Source organism: Panthera tigris, chromosome C2, assembly GCF_018350195.1.
Source record: "Panthera tigris isolate Pti1 chromosome C2, P.tigris_Pti1_mat1.1, whole genome shotgun sequence".
In the NCBI taxonomy this organism is placed as follows: Eukaryota; Metazoa; Chordata; class Mammalia; order Carnivora; family Felidae; genus Panthera; species Panthera tigris.
This window is the reverse complement of record NC_056668.1, coordinates 151,637,372-151,651,964: the sequence shown is the minus strand read 5'-3', so window position 1 is coordinate 151,651,964 and position 14,593 is coordinate 151,637,372. Positions and strand designations below refer to the sequence as shown.

The 14,593-nt window shown below is 53.0% G+C and overlaps 1 protein-coding gene across 12 annotated transcripts in view; it reads left to right on the top strand.

The window, feature by feature from the left end:
- Nucleotides 1–14,593, top strand: part of ITGA9 (integrin subunit alpha 9) — a 400,223-nt gene that overhangs the window by 360,452 nt on the left and 25,178 nt on the right. For 11 of the 12 annotated variants that reach the window (XM_042956919.1, XM_042956927.1, XM_042956925.1 and 8 more), the window contains one exon: nucleotides 5,397–5,516. In XM_042956919.1, coding sequence (XP_042812853.1) covers nucleotides 5,397–5,516 — 120 coding nt within the window. Of the gene's footprint in view, nucleotides 1–5,396; nucleotides 5,517–5,632; nucleotides 6,460–14,593 lie in introns of those variants that run through there. The other variant, XM_042956922.1, reaches the window with a different exon arrangement.

The following is a 14,593-nucleotide window of genomic DNA, read 5'->3' as shown; positions in this document are numbered from 1 at the left end:
GTTCATTCTGCCTGCTCCGGCCCCGCTGTCTGCTGGCCCTGTCTCACCCCTGCCGAGCTTACTGCGGCCACAGGGGTTTTGCATATACTGTTCCTTCTCTTTGGAATGCCGTTCCCTCCCCTCTCTTTGACTCGTGGCTCTCAGCTCCAGCAGCTCCTCTAGGAACTCCTTCTGACTGCCACGCCTATCTCAGAGTCTTTTATAACCATGAACCTCTGCCTTGGGGCACTGGCCAAAATTATAATTTCACATCGATGTGTCTAATTGATCAGTATTCTCTAAAAGCCAGAAGCTTCGTGAGGACAACACTATCTGCTTGATTCATCAAGGACCCCCTACAAGCGCCCGGCACGTAGCAGCTGCTACATAGACAAACGGATGGATGGATGGGGTGGACAGACAGATGAATGGATGGACAGATGGGCGTGTGGGTAGGTGGGCAGATGGATGCACGGATGGCCAGAACTCCCCGCCGAGAAATAACATTTGCAACTATATTTTTGAGGTAGAGAAGAGAACACTCAGACACTCCGGCTTCAAACCCCAGCATCTTCTGTTGTAGACTGAATTATATCCATGCTCCTCCTGATGTTAGAGCCGAGAGGACGTTGCATTCATGAACCACACCATGAATCACAATCCTGGTTTAGGTGACTGGAGAACGTGCATTTGAAGCCTTGTTCTGTAGGAATTCACGGGGTGCTGGAGCCCGTCAACAGGAAGATGCATCGTTACCTTACAGAGTGATAAGGACTAAGAGACAGCACTGCTCAGCTAAGGTTTTAAAACTAAGTCCTGTGGAGCCATGGGGGTCCCTTGATCCGGTTCAGGGCCTGCTGCGGCTGGGGTAGGGAGGGACGGCGTAGGAAGGGGGTGCTGAGCGGGCTGGGCTCGGGCTGCCTACCTTCTCTACAACCAGAGAACCTCCGTTTTCTTCCGTTTTGTACATTGAGATGCCACAATAGGGCTTCTCTGCTAACAGAGGCTGAAAATGGCAACGTTTCCAAAAGCTCAAAGAATGACTAATTCTGCCAAAAAGTCAGGTTTCTTGGAACAGCAGATGTAGGAGCAGAGTCTCTCTTTTTCCATTTTTTTTTTCAACTTGGCTTTAAAACACTGAGTTAAAAAGAAGTTTTAAGAGCGAAAAACAGAAAAAAAGGAAAAAAAGCCCCATAATCTCAAAAAAGCACCTGTGTACTTTTAAAACTTCCTACCATGTTTCTGCAAAGCTGACGTCTTCTAGATATTAAATTGCTATCTTGATTTTTTTTTTTGCACTTAATGTTGTAACATTTGTCATTTCCCCATGATATTATCCTATTTTCAAAAGTATTTAAAACTTGGAAATCAGGCGAAAAGATGATCGCATGTCCTTCCGATGGTAGACTGGAACGTTCCCTGGCCCCTTTCTGCTCCAAGTATGGACCAATGGCATTGGCGTCACATATGCACCAGAGAGAGAGAGCACATATGCACGTGAGCAGGGGAGGGGCAGAGAGAGACGGAGAGAGAGAGAGAATCCCAAGCAGGCGCTACCCTGTCAACACGGAGCCCGAAGTGGGGCTCCAAGCCATGAACCGTGGGATCATGACCTGAGCCAAAGTCAGAAGCTTAACCAAGTGAACCACCCAGGCGCCCCTGAATACTTTTAAGATGAGCAATATTGGATTTTGTCAAATGGACAAGAACAGAAAGGCATTGCAGACGGCCAAAGCAGCCTGCAGAGGCCGGAGAGCACAGTTCTGGCTGGCGAGATGATGCAAACCAACAAGGATGGGAATGATGGCCCGGCAAGGGGCTGGCAAGGTAGGAAGGAGACGAGACTGTAAAGAACTTGGGACCCTGGAATATGTATTCAGCGTAAAGGGAAGTCACCAATAGCGTAAGCAGAGAAGCAACATAAGACCTGCGTTTTAAGAAGACAACTCCTGGGGCACCTGGGTGGCTGACTCTGGCTCAGGTCATGATCTCACAGCTCATGAGTTCAAGCCCCGCATCAGGCTCTGTGCTGACAGCTCAGAGCCTGGAGCCTGCTTCAGATTCTGTGTGTGTGTGTCTCTCTCTCTGCCCCTCCCCTGCTCACATTCTCTCTCCCTCTCCCTCCCTCCCTTCTTCCCTCCCTCTCTCTCTTTCTCCTAAAATAAATATTTGAAAAAAAAAAAAAAAGAAAAGAAGACAACCCCTGATGGCCTCTCCGGGGCCCCTGAAAGGGTGCTATGAGATCAGACCAGGCCTGACCTGGAATAGTGACTGGGGATGGGAACAAGAGAATACAGAGAAAAGATACGTAGAGAGGTCCAGGGGCGTGACCAGGATCACCAGCTCTTTAGTGGTATAGTTGAGGCTTCCTGGTCACTGCTTGTTGACTCCCTGCTGTAGTCCAGCTGCTGTGCCTTCCTTTGGGGTTTTATCTGAGATGTGACTTCTTAAAGCTGCAGGACGCTCTGATTTTCTCCCCCACGTGAGCTTATTAGGGTCTTGACGCACGGGAACCCGCTCTGCCAAAGCACGAGACATGCATCCAAGAAGACGGACAGCATCACTAAAAATAAGAAAGGATTAAACACGCATTCTGGCGAAGTGACAGGGCATTCTTGTGGAATTTGCTAGACTTAACTGCTGTGGATACTGTTAGCTGTGCCTGTATCCACAAAACCAGATCTCCAGCATGGCTTTGCCAGGACGCAGATTTCTGATGCGGAGGGCAGGCAGCGTCCCTGAGAAGCCATCGGGGTGATCCAAGGGGCTCGACCACAGCTGGCCCACACTGAGCTCACAGCCTGTCTCAGCAACTCTCTGTCGATGAGAAGGTTCGGCAGACTTATGTTACGTGACCCTGCAGTGGGAATTTTCACAACGCTATCTGATTTTCCCCCTCAGACCCCCGTTTCACAGAGGAGGAAACAGAGGGCGGTATCTTGGCTGTCTAAGACCGTACCTGTTGGCCATAGTGCCTCAAGGCTCATCTGTACAAGACGCCATGAGAGATTCTGATTGTGGGGGGTGACTCAATCCACAGCCTTTCAGGGGCAAGAACCCAAGGGCGTGAATCTTTCTTTAAAGACCTGAATCTCTAGTCTGAACAGATGGGCGCGTGATGGCAGACTTCAGAGTTGACGCTGTGCCATTCCAGGTGTACTGAGGACAAAAGCAGGTGCAGCTAATCCAGGCCCTTAGAAGTCAGGGTCACGGTTACCCGTGATGGGGAGGTGGTTAGCCGGAAAGGCTTGCAAAGGGGACTTCCGGGGGTTCTGGTCCCATTCTGTTTCTTATTCTGGGTACTGGTTGCACCTGTGCATTTAGCATGCGTGGGATAAGAATTCAGTGAGCTGTGCACTTGGGTTGTGTTTACTTTTCTCTGTGTATATTAGACATCAGTAAATAGCTTTTAAAAATGGAAAAGTAGCCAACCATGCCCAACCTCAAAAATACCTCCCTGCCGGCAGTGATGGAGAAATCACCTTCTGTTTGTCAGAGCTGGGTTCTGCCCGGTGCCAAGCTTGGGGCTCTGTGTGTCTTAGCCCCTTGAATTCTCTGCAGAGCTGCTGTTTTCCCCCTATGTTGCAGATGAGAGAAAGGGGGCTCAGAGAGGTTAAGTACCTTGCCCAAGGTCACATAGGCAGTGAGCACAATCCAGCAAAGAGGCCTCCTTTCCGTTCCCAGAATGACCATGTGTGTAGGCAGTTTTCTTTCATTTGCCCCCGTGTAGGAAGGGATGGTCTCTGCTCTGCCTGATTTTCTTTGAGATGAGGTTCTGGATTCAGCGTCTATGGGTGCAACTGTGGCAGCTTGTCTGCCTCATGACTGGCCATCCGGCCCCTCCCCCCAGCACACACCCCTCCCCTCCGACTCGGGCTGTGGGAATGGATGCAATGAGATCGAGATGCACACCTTTGCTTTTCTTATCACCAGGGCGCCGTCAACAAATGACCTATTTAACCAACAGGTAGTCTTTAAGAAGAGCCATCGTCATCTAGGCACTCAGTGGTGCAGTGTTGACAAGCTCAGATTTGGGGGGTTGGGGTTGGCTGGACCTGAGTTCAAATCCTGACTGTGTACTTCAGCTACTTGGCCCAGAGAAAAAGTCTTGTCCTCTCTGGGCCTCCATGGTCCCCCTCTGTAAAATGGGCGTTGAATCCCTCATCGGGTAGTTGTATAACGTGGATAGGAGATTACAAGACGCAGAGGAGCATTTGGGAAGAGTTAGCTGGGAGCCAGGCCCTAAAAGGGGCCATAAGCAGTGCTGGTCACTGTAAGGTACTGTGCCCAATCACCCCATGAAGCTTGAGTGGGGAATCCCTGGGCTCCCATGATTAGTGAAGCTTCCAGGCAAGGTGGAAGCCACAGCCGGCCTCCAGCATCTGGCTAGGTTCAGACAGGCTCTCCCCAAGGAGGGGATGGCCCAGCGTGGACAAAGACCCGGGGATGGGCCAGCTGGGCAGCCAAGGGAAACAATGACTGCCCAGAGCTGGGACTTTTGTCTCTTTTGCAGCGAGCTTGAGTGGGCAGTGATCGTTAGGGCAAGGTTACTATGCGGCAAGGACACGATGGATGCTTGGAATTCTACAAAACCAAACCCCACCGTGCCCAGTGGGGCTGGAGCAGAGCCAAAGGGTCCAACTGGAGTCGAGCCCATACATGTTAAGCAGTCCGTTCTCCGGCAGGCGGGTGGGGGGCCCTGACTTGTCTCCCAATTTCTGCAGTGTAAATGCCCCCACGTCGATGCGGCCAGGAAGAGGAGTACACGGCTGGCCCTTGCCGGCCGATGGCCAGTTCCGGCACACCACTGACTTCCCATAAAACTTGGGGAAACTTGCCTCACGGAGGCACGGGCTGGGATCGCGCATGGTTCCCACCGAAAACCAGAGCCCGGCGCTTCAGGAGTGAGGGTCTCCAGTGTGCTAGGCATTGCCATGAGACCGGAGACGGATGGCGTCCCGGCCCTTGGGGAGTGACAGTCTGTCAGGAGAGTGGCATCCGTCAGATGCTTGCGCTGAGCGACACGTTGAGCTGAACACTTGGAAAGAAGCCGGCACGGCCACGTCCTCCATTGCAAAACCGTGATGCACGGGAGGCCGTTGTTGCCCGAATGCAGAAGAGTGCATCTTCTGAGACTTTCGCCACACTTAGGTTCACTTCGTGATATTGAAGTCAGGCTTGTCGTTGTTACAACCCTCTCAAGACCTGGGGCTTGGATTTCAAGTGGCTTTTTCACCCCCTGATGGTGAAAAATCCATCGGTCTACGACCAGGAGAGAACTGCACAGAGTCCGGTCTTCGGTAACAACAGTCTGGACTCCTCTGTAGTTCGCTCCGAACGTCAAGCCCAGGCCGGGCTCCGTCACGCTATGGGCACGTCCATCTGAAAATCATTCCCCCTTCTGCTTTGCCTCCTAGGTGGTCTTCGAAGCCTTGCACAATCTGGAGCCCCGTGGCTATGTCGTGGGCTGGATCATTGCCATAAGTCTGCTGGTGGGAATACTCATCTTCCTGCTGCTGGCTGTTCTGCTCTGGAAGGTGAGTCTGGTGATTGCAGGGCCCTGTGGAGCCCCCAGCCATGGATGCCCAGCCCTCCTGCCTCGCGAGGATCCTCTTGAAAGGAGCTTCCTTTTAGAACTTCCTTCACGGTGCAGGTACAGTGAAGCAAGGTCAGCGTCCCCCTCAGGTTCGAATGGACTCTTGGCTCCACTTGAGGCCGTTACAGCCGAGGCCTGGACCTTTAGAGCGAGAGCAGACGTCTCAGCCCCGCCCTGTTCTTACCTTCTCACTGGTCCCAACAGAAAGGTGGGAGCCCGACTCCACGACAGAAGCCTGGGAGGAACAGCAGGGCCTGGGGTGGTTCACCGTTTGCTCGGAGAAAACACCAGCAAAGCAAAAGCCGAGCGACTCTTGGTTTTCTTCCCATGTGGAACAGGAAAAGGACTTTTGCCCCGAGGACTCGGGCAACTAAGATGAGATATAGTCCAGAGTTCCGCCTGGGGAGCTGCGTGGTCCGTTCTCCCAACCCCGGGTGGTTCACTTGTAGGTGAGCCCGGGAATACACTTGCCCTGCTTCCTTCACCGGGGAACACCGGCCCCTCCTTCTCGCCTCTTGTCACTTTCTCAAGGGGAAAGGGGTGTCCACACCCCAAGTCTGAGCTGGTTTCTTTGCCTCACACTCTCAGAGGTCTGGAGTCTCTTCCCTTCAGAGCCTCTGTGCTCGTCAGTAACAACCTCAGAGTCATTATCTAGCGAAGGTGTGCCCCTCCTTCTGAGCGCTCATGTCCCAGGTAAGTGGGTCCCCGGTTGGTCCTTACGTCTCCAGGTCCTAGAATAGCACCAGAGGGCAGAGCTGGGACTTGTTGCCACCAAAGCCCTGCTTTGCTAGTGTTCTGGGTTTCAGATGCAGGTGGGAAGCAGCCTGTTATATTATTATGGACGGATGCTTTAAATTCAAATCATCACTTTCTTGGGGGTCACAAAATAATTTGTATTCATCGATCAGACATTGTAACCTGTCAATAAGAAAAAAAAAGGTATATGGGGCGCCTGGGTGGCTCAGTCGGTTGAGCGTCTGACTTTGGCTCAGGTCTTGATCTCCCGGCTTGTGGGTTCGAGCCCCGCATCTGGCTCTTTGCTGGCAGCTTAGAGCCTGGAGCCTGCTTCGGATTCTGTCTCCCTCTCTCTCTGCTCCTCCCCCACTCGTGCTCTGTCTCTCTCTCTCTCTCTCTCTCTCTCTCTCGCAGGAATAAATAAACATTAAAAAAAAAAAGGTATAGGGCCGTCTGGGTGGCTCCATCGGTTAAGTGTCCGACTCCTGATTTCAGCTCAGGTCGTGATCTCACGGTTCGTGGGTTCAAGCCCCACATCAGGTTCCATGCTGGCAGCGTGGAGCCTGCTTGGGATTCTCTCTCTCTGCCTCTCTCTTTGCCCCTCCTCTGCTTGCTCTGTCTCTGTCTCTGTCTCTCTAAATAAATAAACAAATAAATAAAGAAAGACTTAAAAAAATTTTAAGTCTCTAAAAGAAAAAAAGTACAAAAACACTCAGGAGTCCGCATCTCAGAATAACCACGATGAACAGTATTGTCCCTTCTTGACCTTCTTCTCTGTAGAGATGTAGACCAAGCATTCTCATAGCACCTATTTATTTTTGAGAAGGATGTTGAACTTCCCAATAATACACACGACATGCTTAGAGGGACGATACCTCTAACGTTAAAACAGTGGGTCCAATTATTCATCTGAAATAAAAGCATAATACACATACTTGTATCCAAGAAGTCGAGACACAGGAAACACCGTGTTTTCACTACACATTCTTCAGACTGACAATTGGGCTGATTGCTGTAAGTGGAGGCCTACGTCACCTGAAAAAGTTCTGGAGGTTTAAAGAAAACTACATGGAACACATTCCTTGAAGAGAAGTTTCTCTTACGTTCCCATGCTTCTCAGACATTCCGTGTGCTCTTTTCAGCCTCCCCCGCCCCACCCCGGACACAATACTGCAAACATCTTTCCATGTTGTTAAAAACCCACCTCCAGGCGGCCCCAGTGTCTGCACGCACCCATCCTGTCCCCCGATGCTGGGAGCCAGGTGGTCCTGGATTCACACCCCCTTTAAACGGGGCCACAGTGAATATCCTTAGAGCCAAATATTTGCACAAATCCTTCATTATGTACTTAAGATGAAACCCTAGAAATGGAATTACTGAGTCAGAGGAAATGCATGCTTTAAGCCTTTTATTACATCCTGCAAATCGCCTCTAGAAAGGTTATACCCATTCCCCCTCCCACAAGCGCTATATCAAAAGTGTCCATTTCCCTATATATTTGCCAGGAGTGGCTATTACCTGTTCAAAAAGAAACAAAAAATAATGTGCCAGTTTGTCGTTTGTTTAATCTGCGTGGCCAGATAGGTTCTCAACTCCCCCTTGTGTCCTCCGACTCCTTCCGGCCGGGACGGCCTCAGGTCTGCAGGCAGAGAACAAAGCCAGCTCGGTGTTTGATCTGAAAAGACAGTAAGAGCTTTGGTTGGGGTGTGTGTGTGCGCGCACACGTCTACTCCTTCCTTCTGCCTTTGGGCTCCTCAGATGACAGGAAGTCCTCCAAGGCTGGGTACATGAGACCAGACAGGGACAGAGAGTGGGGAGTGTGGTGGCCATGCCCTGCTCGTGAGGGAATGCCCTCCTTCTGGCCACCCGCCTTGGCCCTGCCATTCAGGTCTGTGTCCCAACTCTGTGTCCACACTCGTGCCTTCTTCCGCCTGCCATCTGCCTAGCTTTGCTTCTGCTGTGTTTGTTTAAAGAATGAGGTTGCGGGAGATAGCTGCCGTGGGTAATCAGGACCCTGATGTCACCCAGCTGCTGTGTGATCCGAAGTGCCAGGACCCGAGGAGGCGGACCCCACCCTCTACCACGGACTGGGCGAGGGGGCAGAGTGGTGGCAGTCAAGTGGTGGCGTTACCCCAGACGAGGTCTTGGCGTCACTAACGAGGGGGGAAGCGCGGGGTCTAGCAACACCTTTAAGGAAGCAGTTAAATGACTCCAAAGTGGAAAGCCACTTTGCTCATCCTCCAAGAGCAATATTTCATTTCAGCTCAATTTATTGAACGTTTGCTTTGAACCAAACGCTGGGTAGGCACCTGGATACGACGATAATTGTGACTCCTCCCTGCCCCTGAATGCTTCGCCATCTAGCACACAGACCTATAAATGGAATAGGGGGTGATAAGCGTGTGCAAACTTCTCTGGAAACTGAGACGAAGGGACCGTTGAAACCTGGCTCTCACGTTTGCCAGCTGTGTGGCTGGGGACGGTCACCCTCTGCGACCCTCCGTTCCCTCAGTAAAACGGAGACGGCAACCTCTAACTTGAGGCATAGGGAGGATGCAGGCAAAATGCTTAGCCCCGAGCTGAACACACGGAAGCACCCGAGAGAAGTCAGAGGACGTTTCGCAAAGGAGGTGTCATCCAAGCCTGACCTTGGATGTGGTTTGAGTTCTCCAGGCAGGGAAGGGCGGGTGGATGTTCCCTAAGAAGCAAGAGGAGGTGAGAATGGGAGCCGCGTGGGAGGCATGTCACGGGCAAGCAGTGGCCCGCGGTAAGATGGTCGACCCCGACTCTCTGAAAGCGCCCACCACCCAGGGGAAAGGGGAAAGGGGGGAGGGGTGGGTCTGTGGACAGAGCAGTGGCATGGCCAGAGCTGTCTCGGGAGAGAGCTCTGGGGACAGTACGGGGGCTAGGGCAGTGGCCACGGATGGAGGAGAGGAGAGCCAATTGGAGCGGGATTTGGTGGCCGGTTGGACTGGGGAGGTCAGGAAGGAAGACGGTCCCTCACTGTTTTCACTAGACAGTGGACGGTTTCCCTTGGTGAGAGTAAGGAAGGTGCGATTTGAATTCATTCCGGAAGAGAGGCAGCTTGGGGTGAGGCATTCTGAGTGTGCGGGGCCTACAGGAGACTAGACTGGGCGTGAATCACTCCCAGGCCCCCTCACCCAGCAGGCGGAAGGTCTACGGAAGGACATTCCTGTCACCTCACCGGCCCGGCCCGCTTTCCCTTCCGTTTCCTACCTCAGGCATCACCAAGGCCCTTCTTGTCAGTTGCCAAAAAAAAAAAAAAAAAGCCCAGAAATCCACTCACAGCCACTTCAGCAAGAATTGTAAGGGTGCAAGAGTACACACAGGCCCCAAAGGAGATGTGTGCATCCAGACCCAGAAAGTGTCCAGAAGCCAAGCCAGATAACCCCCTCTCTCCCTCCCTTTGTCCCCCGCAGCCCCTCACCCCTGCCCCTCTACACTCCTGCATCCCGTTCTCCCCGAGCTGACCTGCCTCCCCACACTTCTCTGCACACGGGAAAAAACGGGTGCCCCCCGCTGCTCCTGAGGGGTACGTCTCAGTGACTTCTAGCCCCAGACACAGACTGATCGGCCACCTCTGACGCCCAGCTCTGCAAGTCCAGGGGAGAGAATGTCCACCGCTGTGGCTGGAGGCAGGGAGCTGGCAGGGAGAGAACTTGGCTCAGCTTGGGTCCCATGTGCCCTACTGATCCCAACAGCTAAGACTCGGGAAGGAGGAAGATTCAAGATGGCACTTTGGGAGGCGGGGTGGGGGTTGGGGTGACTCTCATAAAAGAAGGAAGTTAGACAGGCATTCACCCCTTTAGGGTTTCATGGTTTCCTGAGGTGCCGTTGCTCGAGCTGTGGGCTTTTATATCGTACCTTTTAGCAGCTGCTGTGTAACATACTGCCCCCAAATTGAGGGGCATTGTATCTTATAAATGTGTGGGGCGGGAATCCAGGAAGGGTTTGCCTGGGTGATTCTTCTGCTCCCCGTGGCATTGAGTGCGGTCACTCAGTGGCATTTCCCTGGCGGCCAGGCTGGTCTGAGGAGTCTAAGACAGCTTAGTCACATTCCTGGCACCTTGGTGAGGATGGCTGGGGGGCCAGACTCAGCTGAGCCCCTCTCTCTCTCCATGTAGACTTAGAGCCTCCCCAGGGTGGGGTCTGGCTTCTTACGTGGTGGCTGAGGCCCCAAGGGAGCATGGTGGAAGCTGCTCGTTCTCTCAAAGGCTGGCCCAGAACTGGCGTAGTATCATTCCACCATACTCGGTTGGTCAAAGCAGTCACCTGGCAGCCCAGATTCAAGGGAGGGGAAATAGACGCCACATCTTCACGGGAGGGGGGGCCGCCTTTCATCTGCCACATTCATGATGTTCAGAACTAGGGGCAAACGTTCAATCGTTTCTTCAAAAGTCACGATCGTTTTCAAGTAGATGAGACCTCGCCTCTCTTCCATAGTGTCAGGGGGAAAATCATGATTGAGCTCCTTTGGGGAAAAGGGGGTAAAAGCAAATCTTGGTGCAACATTCATGAATGCACTCGGCATTCAGAGTGGGTAATCTCTTCAGGCAAAGCTACAATGCAGGAAGGAGGTTGACAGAGGAAGTTTAAGAAAAATATCGTTTTTCTTTTTTTTCTTTTTTCCTTTTAGAGAGAACACGTGCCTGTGCATGTGCCTGAGTGGGGGAGGGGCAGAGGGAGACAGAGAATCTTTTCTTTTTTTAATATAATTTATTGTCAGATTGGCTCCCATTCAATGCCCAGTGCTCATCCCAACAAGTGCCCTCCTCAATGCCCATCACGCACTTTCCCCTCCCCCCCACCCCCCATCAACCCTCAGTTTGTTCTCAGTATTTAAGAGTCTCTTATGGTTTGCCTCCTTCCCTCTCTGTAACTTCCCCCCCCTTCCCCTCCCCCATGGTCTTCTGTTAAGTTTCTCAAGATCCACATTTGAGTGAAAACATATGGTATCTTTCTCTGCCTGACTTATTTCACTTAGCATAATACCCTCCAGTTCCATCCACATCACTGCAGATGGCAAGATTTCATTCTTCGGAGAGAGAAGCTTAAGCAGGCTCCATGCTGAGCGAGGATCCCACAGGGCTCGATCCCACAACCCTGGGATCATGATCTGAACTGAAATCAAGAATCAGACACTCAACTGACTGAGCCACCCAGGTGCCCCAATATCTTCTTTCTTAAACAGCTAACTAAATGTGATGACTTTCTAGGAGGTTGAAAATGGCAAACGAAATGTAGGATTATTGTGATGACCTATAGACTCCTAAAACTTCACCTACAGACCTCTTGTCAACTGTGATTCCTATATCTATAACCTCAGAATGATGCCTTACATACAGTGAATTGAGATCTGATATCGTATGGACAGTCCAGTGCCTAGAAGTCTGTTGATTAGTTGGACGAAAAGCCAGCCTAATATGTAACTTCCATGGGAGGTCTTAATGGTTTGGGCTTATTGCCACAGTTCGTATATATTCCCCTCTGTTCCTGTCAAGGGGAAAGCCACTGAGTGGTCCCCAGTCGCTACTGTTGACCAGGGGGTGCCTTCCTGGGGCCTTTGAAGACAGGTAGGCGGCGTTCAAGTCCTCTGCCTTGAGGAGCCACATCTCTTGAAGTTCCCTTTCGAGTGGCTCCTGACATGGCTCCCTGCGGTCGTTGGCCGTTGCCTCGAGCCGATGTGCCAAAAATGGCCGTTCCCCACAATGTGCCACGTAAACACAAATCGTAGCGTGGTTGGGAGACGGAACAAAGCAGGTGGCTGTGCTGATGTATTCATTGTGCCACACGGGCCTGCGGGTCAGCACGCTTCACACTTGGAAGATGGCTAGTCCCTTCACTCAGCAGACAGTGTTGGGTCCCTACCAGGCGACAGACTCTGGGCAAAAGGACAGCGGTAGGCAGAAGAGGCCTTAGTCAGTCTGGAAGACCTCTGGGAAATGCGGTTAAGTGACCAGAGATGGTGGCTGAGCCACGTACACACCCCCGAGCAGGACTTGGCCGGGCCAAGCTTGTGCCACCAGCTCCTGGGCGCTCCCGCATGTCCCTGTGGGGCCGCTAACGGGCCCATCATCCACTGTTGCTCTACGTGTTTATCTAAAAGAAACCCCTTACAGGTCAGCAGATGGCCTGTTCCAGAGCAGGGCTCCAGACCCCCCTCCGCCCCCCACCCCCACCACTGGCCTCCTCCTGTGCCTCTGGGCAGACCCAGGGCCTTCCCGAAGGCTCCCCCCCCCCCCCCACTGCACCTCAGGCGCTCTCCTGCTTGGCAGCCCCAGGCCCTGACTCCAGTACCAAATCCACAGTGAGGGCCCTGAGCTAACCAGCCCCTTCTTCAGATACTGAAATGGATCCTAATCAGCTTTGCCAAAGCTGGGATGTTAGCAGACGCCGGGAGCCATAATTTAAACTGTGTGTGTCAGGATTACGGTAGCCTGCCAAACCACCATGCAGGAAGAAAACTTTGAAACGTGAGACTCTTTTTAAGGGAGAAAAATCCAAATGAGTTCCCTCCCCTCTCCCTTAGCTCCTGCCCGGGCCTCGTGCCTCTCCCAGACCCTCACAAAGGCCTGTTTACGGAAGAAAGCGTGGTTGCTCAGAGCTACGGTAGGGAGAACCGCTTGGTGTGGGACTCGGGCACGTTAAGAAGTGCCTTCGGCTCCTTAAGCCAGCCTCTGAGTCAGGTGGCAAGCGAGTGAAGGGAGGCTCTTCCGTTAGGAGAAAAAGCCGCGTCTAGGGCCCCCCACTTCTCTCTCCCTCCCACCCCCTCCCCTGGGCAGTTGGCCAGAACCCACAGGCCGCCCCTCGGTGGAGGAGAAACCCTCTGCCTCCTCCTCTCCCGTGTTCAAGGAACCGTCCCCTCCCTCCTCTTTGCCCCTTTTGCCAGGCGAGATGACCAGCAGCGAGGGAAGCGCCACTCCCCTGCCAGCCCTGTGGCCAGCCCCTTCCCACGATGGCCGGGACCCCCGGCCCTCCCCTCTCCCAAGCACCGGGCAGGCGGGCTGCTCCCCGCCCTCAGCTGGGCCCGCTCCAAGAGCCTGCCGCTTTCGAGCTGGCGTTGGGTCCGTGGTTTTTATTTGAGAGCGTTACTTCTGACCTCAAGCCGAAACCCTGAGAAAAAGAAATCTGTGAAAGGGCTCAGAGAACGCGCAAGGTTTGGCGGCCCCTCCGGGGGTCGTTGGCCTTCTCGCCTTCCCTCCAACCAGGCCCATCCTTGCCTCGCCTCCGGAGAAGGAACGCACGGATCCACGCGCACGTGTGCAAACACACACAGCCACCAACACCCTTCACGCTGCCTCAATTAAAACCATGTGCCAGAGACACTCAGTGGGGACTTATTTATGCTTGGAAGTAAATATTGGGCTGATGTTGCCCTGCCGACATCTCCAGACAGAAACGTGCTGTGTAAATAGTCGGGTAACCGGAGAGACCGTAAACATGAGGCCCCGAGCTAGTCCAAAGAAGGAGTGTGTCCGAGGTCCTTGGAACGGCTTCCCGGGAGGTAACCCACGGGCCGGGGGAGGAGGGGGTGCGGATCTCACAAGAGCACAGATACTGTGGAGTCGTGCGGTCCAGTCCCTCACGCACTGCAACTCGGGCTGGGAAGGAAGAGGCTGGTGCAGACCCCAGAACTCGGTCAGGCCTTCTTCTCTCTTCCTAGGCCTCGAGCCTCCCACAACACCTCCCTGATGAGGGCTATCCTGAGGAAATCTGCCGTTTCCCTAGTTGTTTTCGGGTAGGTTTTTGATAGAAGGTTATATCGGAAAATCGTGAAAGTCTCTCAGGAGGGCTCAGGGCGATGCTCTTCGGGGCTGCGGGCTGCCATCAATCAGGGCCGGTGCGGACAAAAGCCAGAAAGCAAGCTGAGCCTCTGTCTGCAGCTGAGCAAGGCTTGGCTTGAGTCCTCCTCGAGGGTTTCCGTGAACGTTTCCTCCGCTGCAGACAGAACTGTTTTAAACACGGCCTTCTGCCCTTCAAGTGGCAATGCAAGCCCTTGGAAGGTTCCAGAAAAAAAAAAAGTGCAGGACAACATTGACTCCACTGGATGGGAATGGACTGTGGGGCTGCTGAGGGTCCAGCTTAAACTCATTATGAATCATCCCCCAGGGGGCGCAGCTGGCAGCCAAACCAGGTTTGCCCAGCACTTCTCAGACGTCTCCCCCAGAGTAACCAGAGCGAGAGGAGGTGCCTAAGGAAGGCCTGCTGCCAGAGAAATGTCTTTGAAGTCTCAATTTATCTTCGTTCTAAGAATTTTATAAC